Source organism: Octodon degus, unplaced genomic scaffold (genome assembly GCF_000260255.1).
Source record: "Octodon degus isolate 3935 unplaced genomic scaffold, OctDeg1.0 scaffold00043, whole genome shotgun sequence".
NCBI lineage: Eukaryota > Metazoa > Chordata > Mammalia > Rodentia > Octodontidae > Octodon > Octodon degus.
Window position 1 is genome coordinate 5,054,624 of NW_004524619.1, and position 15,201 is coordinate 5,069,824.

At 38.4% G+C, this 15,201-nt stretch overlaps 1 protein-coding gene across 14 annotated transcripts in view; it reads right to left on the bottom strand.

Annotated features, from left to right (window-relative positions):
- Slmap (sarcolemma associated protein) overlaps window positions 1-15,201 on the bottom strand; it is a 170,750-nt gene that overhangs the window by 17,967 nt on the left and 137,582 nt on the right. For 11 of the 14 annotated variants that reach the window (XM_004631616.2, XM_004631614.2, XM_023715697.1 and 8 more), the window contains 6 exons: window positions 14,315-14,395; window positions 14,004-14,063; window positions 8,821-8,943; window positions 6,704-6,778; window positions 3,522-3,842; window positions 1,829-1,946 (listed from right to left, as the gene is read on the bottom strand). In XM_004631616.2, the coding sequence (XP_004631673.1) occupies window positions 1,829-1,946; window positions 3,522-3,842; window positions 6,704-6,778; window positions 8,821-8,943; window positions 14,004-14,063; window positions 14,315-14,395 (778 nt within the window). The remainder of the gene's footprint in view (window positions 1-1,828; window positions 1,947-3,521; window positions 3,843-6,703; window positions 6,779-8,820; window positions 8,944-14,003; window positions 14,064-14,314; window positions 14,396-15,201) is intronic. The other 3 variants (XM_023715702.1, XM_023715698.1, XM_023715700.1) reach the window with 1 other exon arrangement.

Here is a 15,201-nt window from a genome sequence, read left to right on the forward strand (position 1 = left end):
TTATTTATTTATTTATTTATTTATTTATGTGTGGCCAGCTCAGCCCACCAGGGGGCGGGGCTGGCTGGCATGTGGTCCTGGGGGATTGAACCACGGTCCCCCGTGCTTTGCTTAGCTTGTTCTAAGTAGGTGCTTTAGACCACTGAGCCATCTCACCAGCCCTCAATGTCTTTTTTTGTACACACTATTTATACATAATTATAATTTTCATTGACTGTATACAATAGTACTGTACTTTTATATTGTTATACAGCAAGTACTACATGTAAGAATTACGCAAATAAAAGCAAAGTCAACAAGTTGGAGTTTCCTTTGAACATTTCTTTGTTATGAATGTTGTAATGCACATACTAGATACAACTCATTTATCAAGGAGTGTCTGTAATTAAGAGTGGCTCCAGTGCTGGACATGGTGGCACATGCCTAGTTGGAAGCCTGTTTGAGCTATACAGTGAGTTCAAGGGCAGCTTAATGAGCTACTTTTTTGAGGCTGTCTCAACCTCCCCCCCCCAAAAAAAAAAAAAAAAAAAAAAACTGCAAAAAAAAGAAGGGCTTCAACAAGAAACATGGATGACAGGCATGGTGGTATACTCTTCTAATCCTAGCACCCTGGGAGACTCAGGCAGGAAGATCAAAAATTTGAGCCCAGTCTGGGCAATTTAGTGACTCACCAAGGCCCTGTCTCAAATTGAAAAATGGCTAGAGAGCTCAGGGGACTCTCTCCAGTACCCCACCTTACCCTCCACAAAAGAAATAAATACTAGTTTCATAACTCTGAATTAGAATACATTGTTTTATAAAATATGCTAGTAGAGAGGCTGAGGCAGGAGAATCTTAACAATTTCAAGGCCAATCTAGTCAATGTGGTGAGATCTGTCTCAAAATCAAGATTCAAAAAGCTCAGTGGCAGCATGCTTGCCTAAAATGTGAGAGGGTCTAGGCTGAATCTCCAACAATGGAGGGATAGACCACATTTTAGAGAAGAAGCTGGTTTTTAAAAAAGAGCTGGGTATTGTATATGCCTGCCTATAATCCCAGAATTTGGAGGCTAAAGCAGGAGGATCACCATGAGTTTCAGCCTAGCACATGGGGCACATGACTAATTCTAGCACTCTAAGAGAGTGAGGCAGGAAGATCGCAAATTCAGAACCGGGGGCAAGGAAATAGCTTGGTGTCTAAGCACCTGCCTGGCAAGTGCAATGACCCAAGTTCAATCCCCTGTACCACATGCTATGCTGGCCCCTTGCTGAGCCAGCCACTGAAAACCAGGCATGGTGGTGCATGCCTGTAATCCTAGCACTGCAGAGGCTGAGGATCACCATGAGTCTGAGCTGTGAAGCGAGACCCTGTACCAAATAAATAAATAAATGTTAACAAAATTAAAAAGAAAAATATTCAGGTCCAACTTGGGCCAATTCAGTGCCTTAGAGCCTGTGGCAAAAAAAAAAGTGTGCAGGGGGGGGGGGTAGCAGACAAGCTTAGCATATCTCTCAATGTAAAGGCCCTGGATTCAAACACTAGTATGTGGGATGAAAGGAGAGGAAGACAAATGATGAGGAAATAGCACTCTAAATTTGTTGGAATAAATCTAATTTATCGGTTTGCTTGTAAGGTATCAGACACTAGGATATTTAATTGGTTTTGGAGAACTTTTGATCTTATATATTATTCTTTTTTATAACCATGTTTGAAATTCTGAGCTGAATGTATACATTTCAGTATTCAAATTCTTCATTACTCATCTAATCATTGTTCTTAATAGAAAGGCATTGAAGTATCAAAACTAAATTTAATATAAATATTTGGAGGTTAGAGGGTTTTTGCATACTTGTGCAGTTCTTTTTCTTGCCGTTGCAGTTCTGATGATAGCAAAACATTTTCCCTTTTCAGAGAATGGCACTCGGTTTCCAATACATTCCATTCCTTTCTCAACTTTTCTAGTTCACCTAAAATAATTCCAAAACACGTCTGTCAATATAGGAACATAATTCCATGCTCAAAAGACGAAGGGAAATATCTCAAAGAACATATTATATTATTTTGCCCTTGAAGATGTGTAATTTTTTACATAGCTAATGATTCCCACTACTTTGTATGAAAATGAACATAAATAATATTTTTTTTACTTCATTTTTTTGAAACAAGTAACTTTTAATAGTATTAAGTCATAGCATAAAATTGTAAAAACAAAAGAAATGTTATTGATTGGACAGCTTGTAGAGTTGAGTGATAAGGGCTAGTCAAAAATACTTCTGACAATGTACTTAAATTAAAAACATTTATTATAGTAAAAGACACATTGTTATTAAACCTCCTCAAAATACCCGCCCCCCCATACACTTCAAAAACATTTGTCTCGGGCTGGTGAGATGGCTCAGTGGTCTTAAGCACCGACTTAGAACAAGCTAAGCTAAGCAAAGCACAGGGACCACGGTTCGATCCCCCAGCACCACATGCCAGCCAGCCCCGCCCCCTGGTGGGCTGAGCTGGCCACACACACACAAATAAATAAATTAAAAAAAAAAAACACACACACAACATTTGTCTCATTGTTCTTTCCACTTTTTTTTTCTGTACCTGGAATTGAACTCAGGACCTCACATCTGGCAGGCAGGTGCTCTGCCACTGAGCTTAAGCCTCAGCCCTTCTTCCCATTCACGTCTGTATGAGGCATGATTAAGAATGCAGTGGAGTGCCATCGAACAGCGAGGCAGCTTGGTGAAACCATTACAGTGTGTCCTCAGCCATCTCATCCACTGGCACAATGCACTTACTGCTCTTTTACAAAGTCAAAATGATTATAAAAGGTAAAGATTTTAAATAAATTCAGGAAAGAGCAGCCACAACACCAGAAGTAAAGACACAAAAGGAAACTTCCAGAAGTGCTCCAGAGAGCGGCAAGAACAATCGGAGCTTGATGAGAGGGCAAAAAATGGCAATGTGTCTTCTACTATAATAATTTTTTTTTAATTTTTTTAAAATCTTTTTTTTTTTTTTTTTAAATTTTATTTATTTATGTGTGTGTGTGCGCGAGGCCAGCTCAGCCCACCAGGGGGCGGGGCTGGCTGGCATGTGGTGCTGGGGGACTGAACTGCGGTCCCTGTGCTTTAGCCAAGCTTGTTCTAAGTAGGTGCCTTAGACCACTGAGCCATCTCACCAGCCCCTGTAATAATTTTTTAAAAATTAATTCAGACTAGGTATATTTCTACTTCCCACTTTTTTGCTGTTGCTGTTGTTTACTTATTTATTCTTTTTGAAACAGAGTCTCACTTTGTAGTTCAGGCTGGCCATGAACTCACTGTGTAGCCTAGGCTGGCCTCAAACTTTCAGTGATACTCCTGCCTGAGCCTCCCAAATGCTGGGATTACAGGCATGAGCCATCACACCCAGCCCCACCACCAGTTTTAGAAGCAGTTTTTAATACAACTGATTAACATCAATGAAAAAAAATCTGATTATTTTTTACTAGTTATGAAGTTTTTGGTGTCAACAGTTAAGAGCTTTATGTAAAAGACACTTACCATGCAATCTCATTGCTTCCTCTCTCTGCTGGTCCTCACACTGTTGACATCGCAGTTGAAAACTGTTCTGCAGACCTGTGATTTCTCTCTCATATTCAGATGCTGCTTTCCTCCATCGGTCAAGCTCAGCTCTCACCTTCTTAAGCTCCTCTTGCAAAGAAGCTATGTCAGTGTCCCGCTCGGAGGCAGCCTTGGCTGCCGCTTGATGAAGGAGCAAAATTTCATCTCGGGCACTAAGCAATTCATCTCTAGAGCTTGTGATTTCATTGTCCTTCTCTTCTCGGAGGGTCTCAATATCAATATGTAACCGCTGCAGCTGGGCTATAAAAGTGTATTTATCACTTTGTTACTCCATTAGAATGAAGAATAGCAGCCCATTAAAGAATTATTGGTAACACATAGGCTAGTTGTCAGAATTGCTGCCCTTTCCTTTTTTTTTTTGAGACAGGCTCTCACTATGAAGTTCAGGCTGGCCTTGAGCTCACTTTATACCCCAGGCTGGTCTCCAATTCGCAACCATCCTCCTGCCTCAGCCTTCCAAGTGCTGGGATTATAGGCCTGCACCATTACACCTGGCTCCTGAAGAGGTATATTTTTGACAGTTATTATTATTTTTTTCATTTATGTATTTGGTACAGGGTCTCACTACGCAGCTCAGAGTTTAATGGTCCTCCTGTTTGCAGCCTCCCCAGCGCTGGGATTACAGGCAGGTGCCACCATGCCTGGACCTGGTCGTTGGCTCACTGTGTCCTGGGGACAGGGCTGGTACAGCATACAAGATTGGGGATTGAACATGGTGCTTGGTCTGCTGAGCTATCTTGCTAGCCCTTGAAGAGGTATATTTTTAAAAGATACGGTCCTTTACACCTATGATACAAACTGGAAGCAATCTGTATAGTCATATTTGGCTTAGAAATAGCATATTAGTCTTGGTTACCATAACACCAGAAAATTCTGGGCATGAAAGTCTAAAGAGAATAAAATAATTAGGTACAGGAGGAGGTTGCTACATAAACAAACTTTAAGAAGATGTCTAGACATTTCAAGTTTATAGGAAGGGCAAAGAAAAGAGATTTAAAATCTGAAAAAGTACAATGGCCAGATATAAAAATTTTTGTTTGTTTGTTTTGTTTTCTGTATTGGGAATTAAACTCAGGACCTTGTGCTTGCCATGCAGGTGCTTGTGCCACTAAGGTACATCTTGGCCCTCTTTGTCCTTTTTTTTTTTTTTTTTTGGAGACAGTGTTTCACTACGTAGTTTAGACTGGCCTTGAACTCAAGATGATAAACCTCCACAGTGCTGCCATTACAGGTGGGCACTACCACACCCAGCTATTGATAAAATCTTGAAATTCACATTTTGACACTAGAGGGCACTCAGTGATGTCTAGGAAAGACACTTAAGACAAAACAGCACCAAGACAGAGAGCCTTTAGGGAAAATTTCCAATACACCACATAGGATGGAAATGTAGATGTGAACGAGGATTATATACACTAGGAGATAACAGAATTGAGGTATCATAAGAGTTTAAAGAATTTGCAGGGCTGGAGAGATGGCTCAGTGGTCTAAAGCACCTACTTAGAACAAGCTTAGCAAAAGCATCAGGGACCGCGGTTCAATCCCCCAGCACCACATGCCAGCCAGCCCTGCCCCCTGGTGGGCTGAGCTGGCCTCTCTCTCTCTCTCTCTCTCTCTCTCTCTCTCTCTCTCTCTCTCTCTCTCTCTCTCTCTCTCTCTCTCTCAAATAAATAAATAAAAATTTAAAAAAAAATAAAGAATTTGCAACTTAAAAATACATACAACCCAGTTTATAAGTTCAAAAAGGACCCTAATAAAATTGAGTTAAAAAATTAAAATATTGTGTGTGTGTTTATATTTTGAGATAGGTTCTTGCCTTGAACTCATGACAGTCCTGTCTCAGCCTTTTGAGTGTTGACATTACAGTGAAGCCTGGCTTCAAGCTAAAATTTTAAAATAACAATGGTTTAGTCTGACTAGTTCTAGAACCGGGGATGCTGACACAGGAGAAGCAAGGTGAGTTTAAGACCAGCCTGAGTTACAAAGTGTGTTTGAGGCTAACCTAAACTTCATAATGAGATCCTTTCTCAAAAAAATCAAACTAAGCCAACATAAAAACAAACCAAAAATTGGTTCTTCTTTGATACTAATTTCACTTTAGGAATTTTATAATGGCATAGGAAACAAAGATCATGGAATATCTCAGAGGACACAGGGCTCCACAGTAACAAGTTTCACCTTGAAGTAAACACCTGGCAGGCAAGAGACTTTCTGGTAATTTCTGTAATGACCCTGTGATGACCAGAGAGCAAAACAGTGAGCATGAAAAGTAATTATTATCAATGAAAACATGTAAAAATCATATTCTACTCCATGTGGCATATACTTTTTAGTGTAATGCAAGTATGCTTTGAGAATTACATGCCAGAAGTATGGAGGCACAGAGTAGCTTAAATAGATTTCCTGTCTAAAAGTTTTCCTTTTAGCTGAGCATAGATAGCAACACATGCCTGTAATCCCAGCACTCAAGAGGCTGAGGCAAGAGGACTACAGTGAGTTCTTGGCCAGCCTGCGCCACATAGTGAGTTTAAGGCCAACCGGCACTAGAAAGGCATATTGTGCCTCAAAAAAAAAAAAAAAAAAAAGTGGGCTGGGGAGATAGCTCAGCAGTCTAAGCATTTGCCTGGCAAGCACAAGGATCCAGGTTCGATCCCTGTTACTGCACACCATGCTAGCCCCAGAATCCAGGTGAGCCAGCCACTGAGTCCCAGCGTGGTGGTGCATGCCTGTAATCCCAGCACTGAGGAGGCTGAGACAGGAGGATCACTACCAGTCTGAGCTGCACAGCAAACCCCTGTGCCACATAAATACATAAAAATTTAAAAGAAAAAAAAAATTAAAAATAAAGTTAAGACAACCCAGACAGTATCAGTCTCACCAAATCCATTATCTTCACCCTCCTCTTTCAACTCAAAGTATCTAATAATGGATTATTAGGGAATCTATCTTTGTGGGCTCTTTAAAGGAAAAGACCCAAGAGCCTAGTTATGCGAGGTCAGAGAAGAACCAATACCAGGATAACTGATGAACCTCTGTACTCTTTCAATTCCTTCTGAATAAAAACAAATAATAATCTCAAATAGTTTTAGAATGCTCCATACCTTGAAGAACCTGTATTTGTTTAGCAGATTCCTCAACTTGATTTCTGTAGGCTTTTCTTTCTTCTTCCAAAAGAGCTAAAAGTAAAAACACAGCGTATCTAATTTTGTAACTTAGTGAAAGCACTCAGAACTGAGCAGCTGAAAATGTCTAAGGAATTATCTGTAAAGCTTACTGAAAAAAATAAAAGTTAGGCAATGAGCATTATCAGTATTATTAGTTAGGTAAGATTCTAAGGAAAAAAAATTTTAGGAGCACAAAATAGTAGTAAGCAATAAAACTACTTAGTGAATAACAGTTTCGATAGTTTCACTAAGATAATATATCCTATTCTTCATATGAGAAGCATACTTTGTCTTTTTTTTGCCAGGGTTTCAATATGCAGTTCATTCAGGCTGGCTTTCAACTTACTTTGTGGCCCAGGCTGGCCCTAAATTCAAGAGATCTTCCTGCTTCAGCCTGCCAAGTGCTGGGATTACAGGCCTGCACCACCACGCCCAGTCTTGAGCTTATATTTTTATTTTTATTTTTTATTTTATTTTATTTTTTTTAAAGATTTGTTTTATTTTATTTATTTATTTATTTTTTGGCAGAACCGGGGATTGAACTCGGACACTTGCGCTTGCCAGGGAAGCACTTATTCCACTGAGCCATCTCCCCGAGCTTATATTTTTAAAGGACTTGAAATTCTCACTTTATTGCCAAGTGCATTGTAAGTACTAAACTAAATAACTGCCGGCTGCTAAGTATTTTCCCACTGTAATTAAATATATTAGCTTGGACCCTTCAAAAGGTGTAAGTTAAAGGAATGTCAAGTCTTTTTTGTTGTTTTTTTGAGACAAGGTATTGCCTCTGTAGTCCAGGCTGGCCTTGAACTCAGTATGTAGCTCAGCCTGGGCTCAAGCTAGCGGCAATCTTGCCTTAGCCTTCTGAGTGCTGGGATTACAGGGGCGCACCACCATGCCTGGAGGAATGTCAATCCTTTCTTCCTTCCTTTCTGGAACCGGGGATTGAACTCAGGCCCTTGTGCACTGTCAATTCTTAAAAAAAAAAAAAACTGTTTTGTAGTGCTGGGAATTGAACCCAGGGTCTTGTGCATAACATCTGAGTTATATTTCCATTCTTCAATTTTTTAAGATACCATTTCTTCACGATGCAGTAAAGGAAGGAAGTAGTAATAAGAAGTTCCAATGTTTTCTCCTGGGATAAATTTTCTGCTTGTCAGGAAAGCCATCTTAGAGAACATAAGAATGACTCCATAGAGCATTCACTTTCTCATTTTAAGACCTGCCAAGCAATTAACTGCAAAAGGTAACTACTGTGAATGATATGGAAGGGTCATGGAACAGCATACTCTACTGGATTATGACCCTATAAATAATTATGTTACTAACAAAGAAGATACTGTAACTTAATCTTGTCTAGTTTCTCTAATTCATTGATGAATTTAAAAAAAAATCACAGGGAATATAAATTTTACTTATCTTGTACTGAATGGTTAACACTGGATGTAGTTAAAACTTCAAAAAATCATACCTGAACATCTGAAATCTGAAATGCTCTGAAATCCAACTTTTTCATTTTCTTTTTGAGACAGTTTCATGCTGCAGTTCGGGCTGGCCTTGAACTCACTTTGTAGCCCTGTCTTCAATCTCATGGTGGTCTGCCTGCCTCGGCCTCTCCAGTGCTGGGATTACAGGTTTGCGCTACCATGCTCAGTGAGCACTGATATAATGCTAAATAGTTTCACACTTTTGTGGAGCATTCTGGATAATGGATGTTCAACTGGCAAAATCTATGCACATATTCTAAAATCCAAAATATTCTGGTATGGAGCATTTCAGATAAGGCAATATTCAACCTATACTTAATTAATTTTTCATTGGTAAAGACCTTACTGATCTATATAAAGGAAGTAAGGCAACTGTATCACTCCTCATTTTACTGATCTGAAAAGTAAGTTTAGAGAGGTTAAATCCATGTCCCAAGATCACATATGTAATACATAAAGGCTGGATATGGAACAAGATACCATGTCTTGTGATTCCAAGTTTGGGGCTAATTATATCATGTTTCCCCTACATATCCCCTAACAAATCAAAATAATCTTGGATCTCACCTTGGAGTTCAAAGCATTTTTGTTTACTTGTTCTAGCTAGCTCCTGGGCTTCAATCAATTCCTTGCGAAGATGCTGAATTTCTTGTTTTGCCTCAATTTCTGACTGTACACCCTGTGAGTCATCTGACAAAAACACGTTCATTTTAAAAGCAAGAGTTAGTATCACACTATAATCTCTACAATTAAAGACTGACAATTTTCAAGTTTTAACATGCAAAGTTAAAAACAGCTTAAATGAGTTAAATAAAACTTAGAAGCACATTATAGTAAGCATTTTTAGTCATATTACCCTGCAGAAAGAACACAAATACAAACACAACAATATATGTATGTGAGTGTAATTCATGGTAATAGCACTATAAAGTATATATATACATAATTACAATTCAATGAGATAGGTATGTTATTCATCAAATTTTTCAAAACAATTTTTTAAAATTTATTTATTCATTTATTTTTTTTACATTTTTAAAAAAAATTATTTATTTATTTTTGTGTGTGTGTGTGTGTGTGTGTATGTGGCCAGCTCAGCCCCCCAAGGGGTGGGGCTGGCTGGCATGTGGTGCTGGGGGATTGAACCGCGGTCCCTGTGCTTTGCTAAGCTTGTTCTAAGTAGGTGCGTTAGACCACTGAGCCATCTCACCAGCCCCAATATTCATTTATTTTTAACATTTATTTGTGTGTGTGTGTGTGTGTGTGCGTGCGTGCGTGCGTGTGTGGCCAGCTCAGCCCACCAGGGGGCGGGGCTGGCTGGCATGTGGTGCTGGGGGATCGAACCGCGGTCCCTGTGCTTTGCCAAGCTTGTTCCAAGTAGGTGCTTTAGACCACTGAGCCATCTCACCAGCCCTCAAAACAATTTTTTACAATATAGTAGGTCAAGGATATTACATACATGCATTTCCACATTCATAGATTGTATCCTATTTTCCCCGTTAAAAGTTTTGATTCTAGGCTCACATATACTCTAGCCAACCAATCACTTCTACTTGAGAAGCTTTTTGGTCAGGGTAGTGAATGCAGGCAGAGATATTTTTAAGTGGCAGAGATGCTGTCCCATCAGCTATGACATCTGCAAAGGTCCCATTTCTGTATTTTTCAATATGTAGGCAATACACTTATGTTTAGGAGTATTTAGGAGAGAAGCTTCATGACAGCTACATTTCACTTTCAAGTGGCTTGACAAAACTATTACTATTCTCGGGACATAGGAGAACCTGTACTGTAACAACATGTAACTCAGTCGTGTTCCAAATTTTCTGATCAAGAAGATTATGGAGCCACAGAGAAATGTGCTCGAGGATCTAAAGTGAGCCTGGGGAGAGTCACATGGAGAGAAAAAAACATTTTCTCATGCTTTCACAGAGAGCAAATTGGTCAAGCAATGGCCGTGACTCATCCTCATGTCAGACACTGACAAAAGGATGTACAAAAGGTGGTACAGGGCTGCAGGATAAATCCTGAGAGTGCTTGGCTGACCTTATCAGACACAAAAGTTACAACTCTGGGTATATAGGTCTTGCTATATCTTGGTCTTAACCATCCAGTAGAAAAGTATAAAAATGAGGTATATAAAGTAAAGCCATATTAATACGATGAGTTGTAAAAGGCTCAAGTCAATAACTTCTGAGGATAACCCACTAATATTATAGACTGCTAGACAGTACTAGATGTTTAGTTGAATTCAAACACTTATAGTATTTAGATGCCAATAGAATATTCACCTCTGACAGGACAAAATAAAGAAATAAATAAAAATTAAAAGAAAAAAAATGGAAATGGAAAGAAGCAGTCAATGCTCTAATTAGCTTCATCTCCTTTTTTTCAATTGTTTGTAATTTTTCTTTTCTTAATTTCTTATACAATGCTCCAGTTTTTTCTTCTTCCAATTCTATGTGTATATATCTGGTAATATGAATAGCTGGTTGTAAGACAATACCATATATTACAACAAATACTGTGAAATTCATATTACTTTGTTAAGTAAAATTCTGTATGAGTTGTCAAAAATAAATAAATTTTAAAAAATATTACTTTTTTATTTTAAATTTTTTTTTCATAATTTTTTTTTTTGCGGAACCGGGGATTGAACTCAGGCCCTTGCGCTTGCCAGGGAAGCGCTTATTCCATTGAGCCATCTCCCCGGCCCCTTTTTTCATAATTTTATTGAGAAACAAATAGCAATGAGACAGTTTCAAATCAAATTGGTAGGACAGTTTCAATAATTAATACATTGTATACTCTCTTCCTAGTGGTTATTTGTGTATACTGCTTTCTATGCAACAATGTCTTATCTTTCATCAATCTGCCCCACAGTTCCTGGGCTTCCAGATACTTCTGTGCTCTTGTACACTTGACTCTGGATAAATATTATTTCTACTCTAAACATTATCCTATTTGTGTTTGTAGTATTTTAAAGAAATGCATGGCTCCTTTTCCCTTCTTGGCACAGTCTTATTTATTTTTAACTACCTCCTTTAGGAATCCCATACTGATCACTATTCCACGCTATCCTGTACCTGGCCAGGAAGTCAGTTACGCTCTTTGAAGAGCCTACTACATTCATTAAGATATTTATTACATAATCAATATACCTTTTTCATCCAAAGACTGCAGCCTTCTCAATTGCTTTATCTTTCTATCTGTCAGATCAATAAATATCTCAAAAATACATCAAAAGCCTTTTCATCTGAGTTTTTGATCTGTACTTAAAAACTTCATCTCTAGTTCCTAGGGTGATCATTTAAAACTGGAATGTCTTTGAATGTGAAAGGGAACGAACACTTAATAATTATGCTAGCACAACAGGGATAAATGGTCCTGGGCAAACCAGAACCTAGGGTTACCATTTCTGCTCAGTACATGACAAACTAAAGCTACCACTATCCCTAACAAAACATCTCTTCTTCCAGAAATAAATATTTCTATTAATTATAGCACCACCTTTTCAGTATCACAAGTTGGATTTATAGGGCCAGGGAGATAGCTAAGTGGTCTACGTGCCTGTCTGGCAAGCTCAAGGACCCAAGTTCAATCCCTGGTACTGCATGCCATGTTAGCCCCATGCCAGGCTGGCCACTGAAATCAGACATGGTGGTGCACACTTGTAATCCCAGCACTGGGGGGGCTGAGACAGGAGAATCACTATGAGTCTGAGCTGTATAGCAAGACCCTATACCAAATCAATCAATCAATCAATCAATCTTTTTCAAAAAAGTTAGAGTTATATGTAACTTTTATTTCACCCCCATATTTAGTTTTTCATGCTTATAGATTCTAGATTACCATGGGAGAGATGCAAGACAAGAAAAACAGGGCTTTAAGTGGGATTTTATTCTTTTATTTACATTTCCAAGCAACAACTCTACTTAAGATTCTCAATAATTACCTACATCTCCTAATGTTGTTTTAACTGTGATCCCTACCTAATTTAGGTCATCAAATAAAGCTTTCCCCAAAATAGGTCTGATTATGTCATTTCTGCATCCAGAAAGCCTCTGAACCTGTCATAACAATCACTCAAATCTATGAAATAATCAAATGACCATGTAAACAAACCTTGTACTTCTTACAGCTAATCTTTATTATCAATTTGATTACATTGAGGAACTCCTAGGAAATTAGAAAAGCACAGCGCGTGTCAGTATTTCTAGATATGACTGGATTATAAGGACTCTAAATTTCATCAGTTGATTGATCTACTGATGAGATACACTTTTTTTTTGGAAATTGGGTCTATTTTTTTTTTTTAATTTATGTGGGGGGGGCAGCTCAGCCCACCAGGGGGCAGGGCAGGCTGGCATGTGGTGCTGGGGGATTGAACTACGGTCCCTGTGCTTTAGCTAAGTTTGTTCTAAGTAGGTGCTTTAGACCACTGAGCCATCTCACCAGCCCCAAACCTGGGTCTCACTATTTATTTATTTATTTATTTATTTATTTTTATTTTATTTTTTGGGGGGGTCTCACTATTTAGTTCAGGCTGGCTTCAAACTCTGTGATCCTCCTGCCTCAGCCTTGAGTGCTGAGTCAAGTGGGATAAAACTAAGGCCTCCTTCACTCTATCATCTTAAAGCTCAGAGTCTGGAACATGACATCTCTTAGTTGCCTGACCAGAACAAAATGCACATCTACAAAAAAACTTTCACAGGCTCCTACTGTTCCAATCACAGAGAGCTTCCTGATATTGCTACATTCCACCACTATGTTTAACTCACTGGTCTGAACTTAAATGTGAAGTTTTTCTTGTGGATCACAGGCAATATAAATTCTGACAAATAGGTTTACCATAAGATTCCCTATGGCACTTTCACAAATATTGATTTATCTTCTACCCACCTCATTCTAAATAAATATCAAGAAATAAATGCACTTTTCTTTTTAGAAATTAAGACAAGAGTTCATTACATGAACTGCTTGTTTTTTTCACAACTAAAATTTCTCAGTCCCAAATTTCTTGACGAATATTTTAGAAACTAAAATATGTTTTGGAGGACGAAGAGAATCAGAAAATTAAGAACTTTACACCTAATGTAATGGCATAAAAGAACAGCAAATGGGTGATTCTAGAAAGTTGATTTTCATCTTATCCTAATTAAGATCAAAGTTTGCAGTTGCTGGAGATAGTCAGCAGCATAAGCACCTGCCTGGCAAGCACAAGGTCCTGAGCTTGATCCCCATTATGGAGAAAAAAACAAAAGAAAGAAAAAAATAAAGTTCTCATTCAGAGACACAAGGTTAAAAATCTGCTTACAGCTTTGCATTTTAGGACTTTTTTTAAAACAGAAAACAAAAAAACACCAAACCCCCCCCCCCAAAAAAAAAACCCTTTAATCAGAAAGTAACAGAAAATGGTAAGAGTCCATTTTGTTTGCAGAGCTGACAATGATCAGGCCAGCACCTAATAAAAGAAAGTAAGAAAAAGGACTCTAGCTTGAGCAGTGGGAGGAGCATACTCTGATGAAAGAGATCAGACTCGCCCCACTCTTTATGGTCTTGATTAATTGAAATTATTCAAGAATTTAAATATTTTTGAAGCATTTGGCACCAACACATACATTTTAAATTTCATTTCTTGAACTTAATCTCAACTAAAATTTACAATTTCACACAATAGATACAACAGACTTTACATTAAAGTACGAATCTGATGATTTGGTCTAAAATTTCCTAAAAACATGTTACAGTACCTTTTAATAGGGATACTTTAGCAAGAGGTTCATTTAGGTCTTGCTCATCCATCTGGGCGTCTGTTGAGAGTGGAGGGGGGGAGAATAATTAAAGACAGTACTTAGTTCTACCAACAATCTATTATTATCAAAAAAAGTAACTAGAATTTATACAGCTATTGAATAGTTGAAAGTAGTTTCAATAAAATATCCAAGATTCAAGGAATCTGTTTTTACTCTAAATGCAAACACTGAAATCTCCAGTCACATTAAACTACTGCCTAACCTGCCAATACTATCTGCAGATTTGTAGGTGTTAGGTTAAAACTCACCTGTAGTGTCGTCACTGCTTTTTTCCTTGCTTGGACTCAGAGTATCTGATAGGTCAGATTCCTTTGCTTTTGCTTGGTTTTCTACCAACAACAACAGCAAAAAGTAAAAAAACACTTTTTAATTAAATATCTTATTATCAAGAAAATTGCTTCAGGCCATGAATGATCCAAATCTATTCAGAATACTTTTAAAATTAACTGAGATAGCTTATTTTGTCACCATCCAGTCAAAATGGAATGCTGGACATTACATGCAGCTCCTATTCATCATAATGTGGATTCTGTCTGCTATGTGGAGGGTTGGGACTTTTGTTCAAGGCTACTCATTTGCCAACTAGAAACAAAAATAAAGCAAGCAATGCTAAAGTATTGAGAGAACCGCAACAAATATAGCAGAATTCTCAGGACAATGTGGACATTGTATAAAGAGGGTGAAAGGAAAGACTACTTTGGATAAAAACACTAGTTAGAAGGTTATCTAGTGATATTTATACTAAAATAAAGTTTTTTTCGTAAAAAAATCATATTTGGTATAAATGCACTATTTAAGAGCTGGTGGGGTGGCACATGCCTGTAACCTCAGCACTGGGGAGGCTGACGCAGCAGGATTACCCTGAGTTTGAGGCCAGTCTGGACTACAAAGTGACTCCTGGTCAGCCTGAATTACATAGCAAGATTCAAGGAAGACAAAAACAAACAAACAAAAAAACCCCAAACAAACCAAAAAAACACCAAAAATAAACATCATTTAAAATAAGAAAAAGGGCTGGAGAGATGGCTCAGTGGTCTAAGGCACCTACTTGAAACAAGCTTGGCAAAGCACAGGGACCGCGGTTCGATCCCCAGCACCACATGCCAGCCAGACCCGCCCCCTGGTGGGCTGAGCT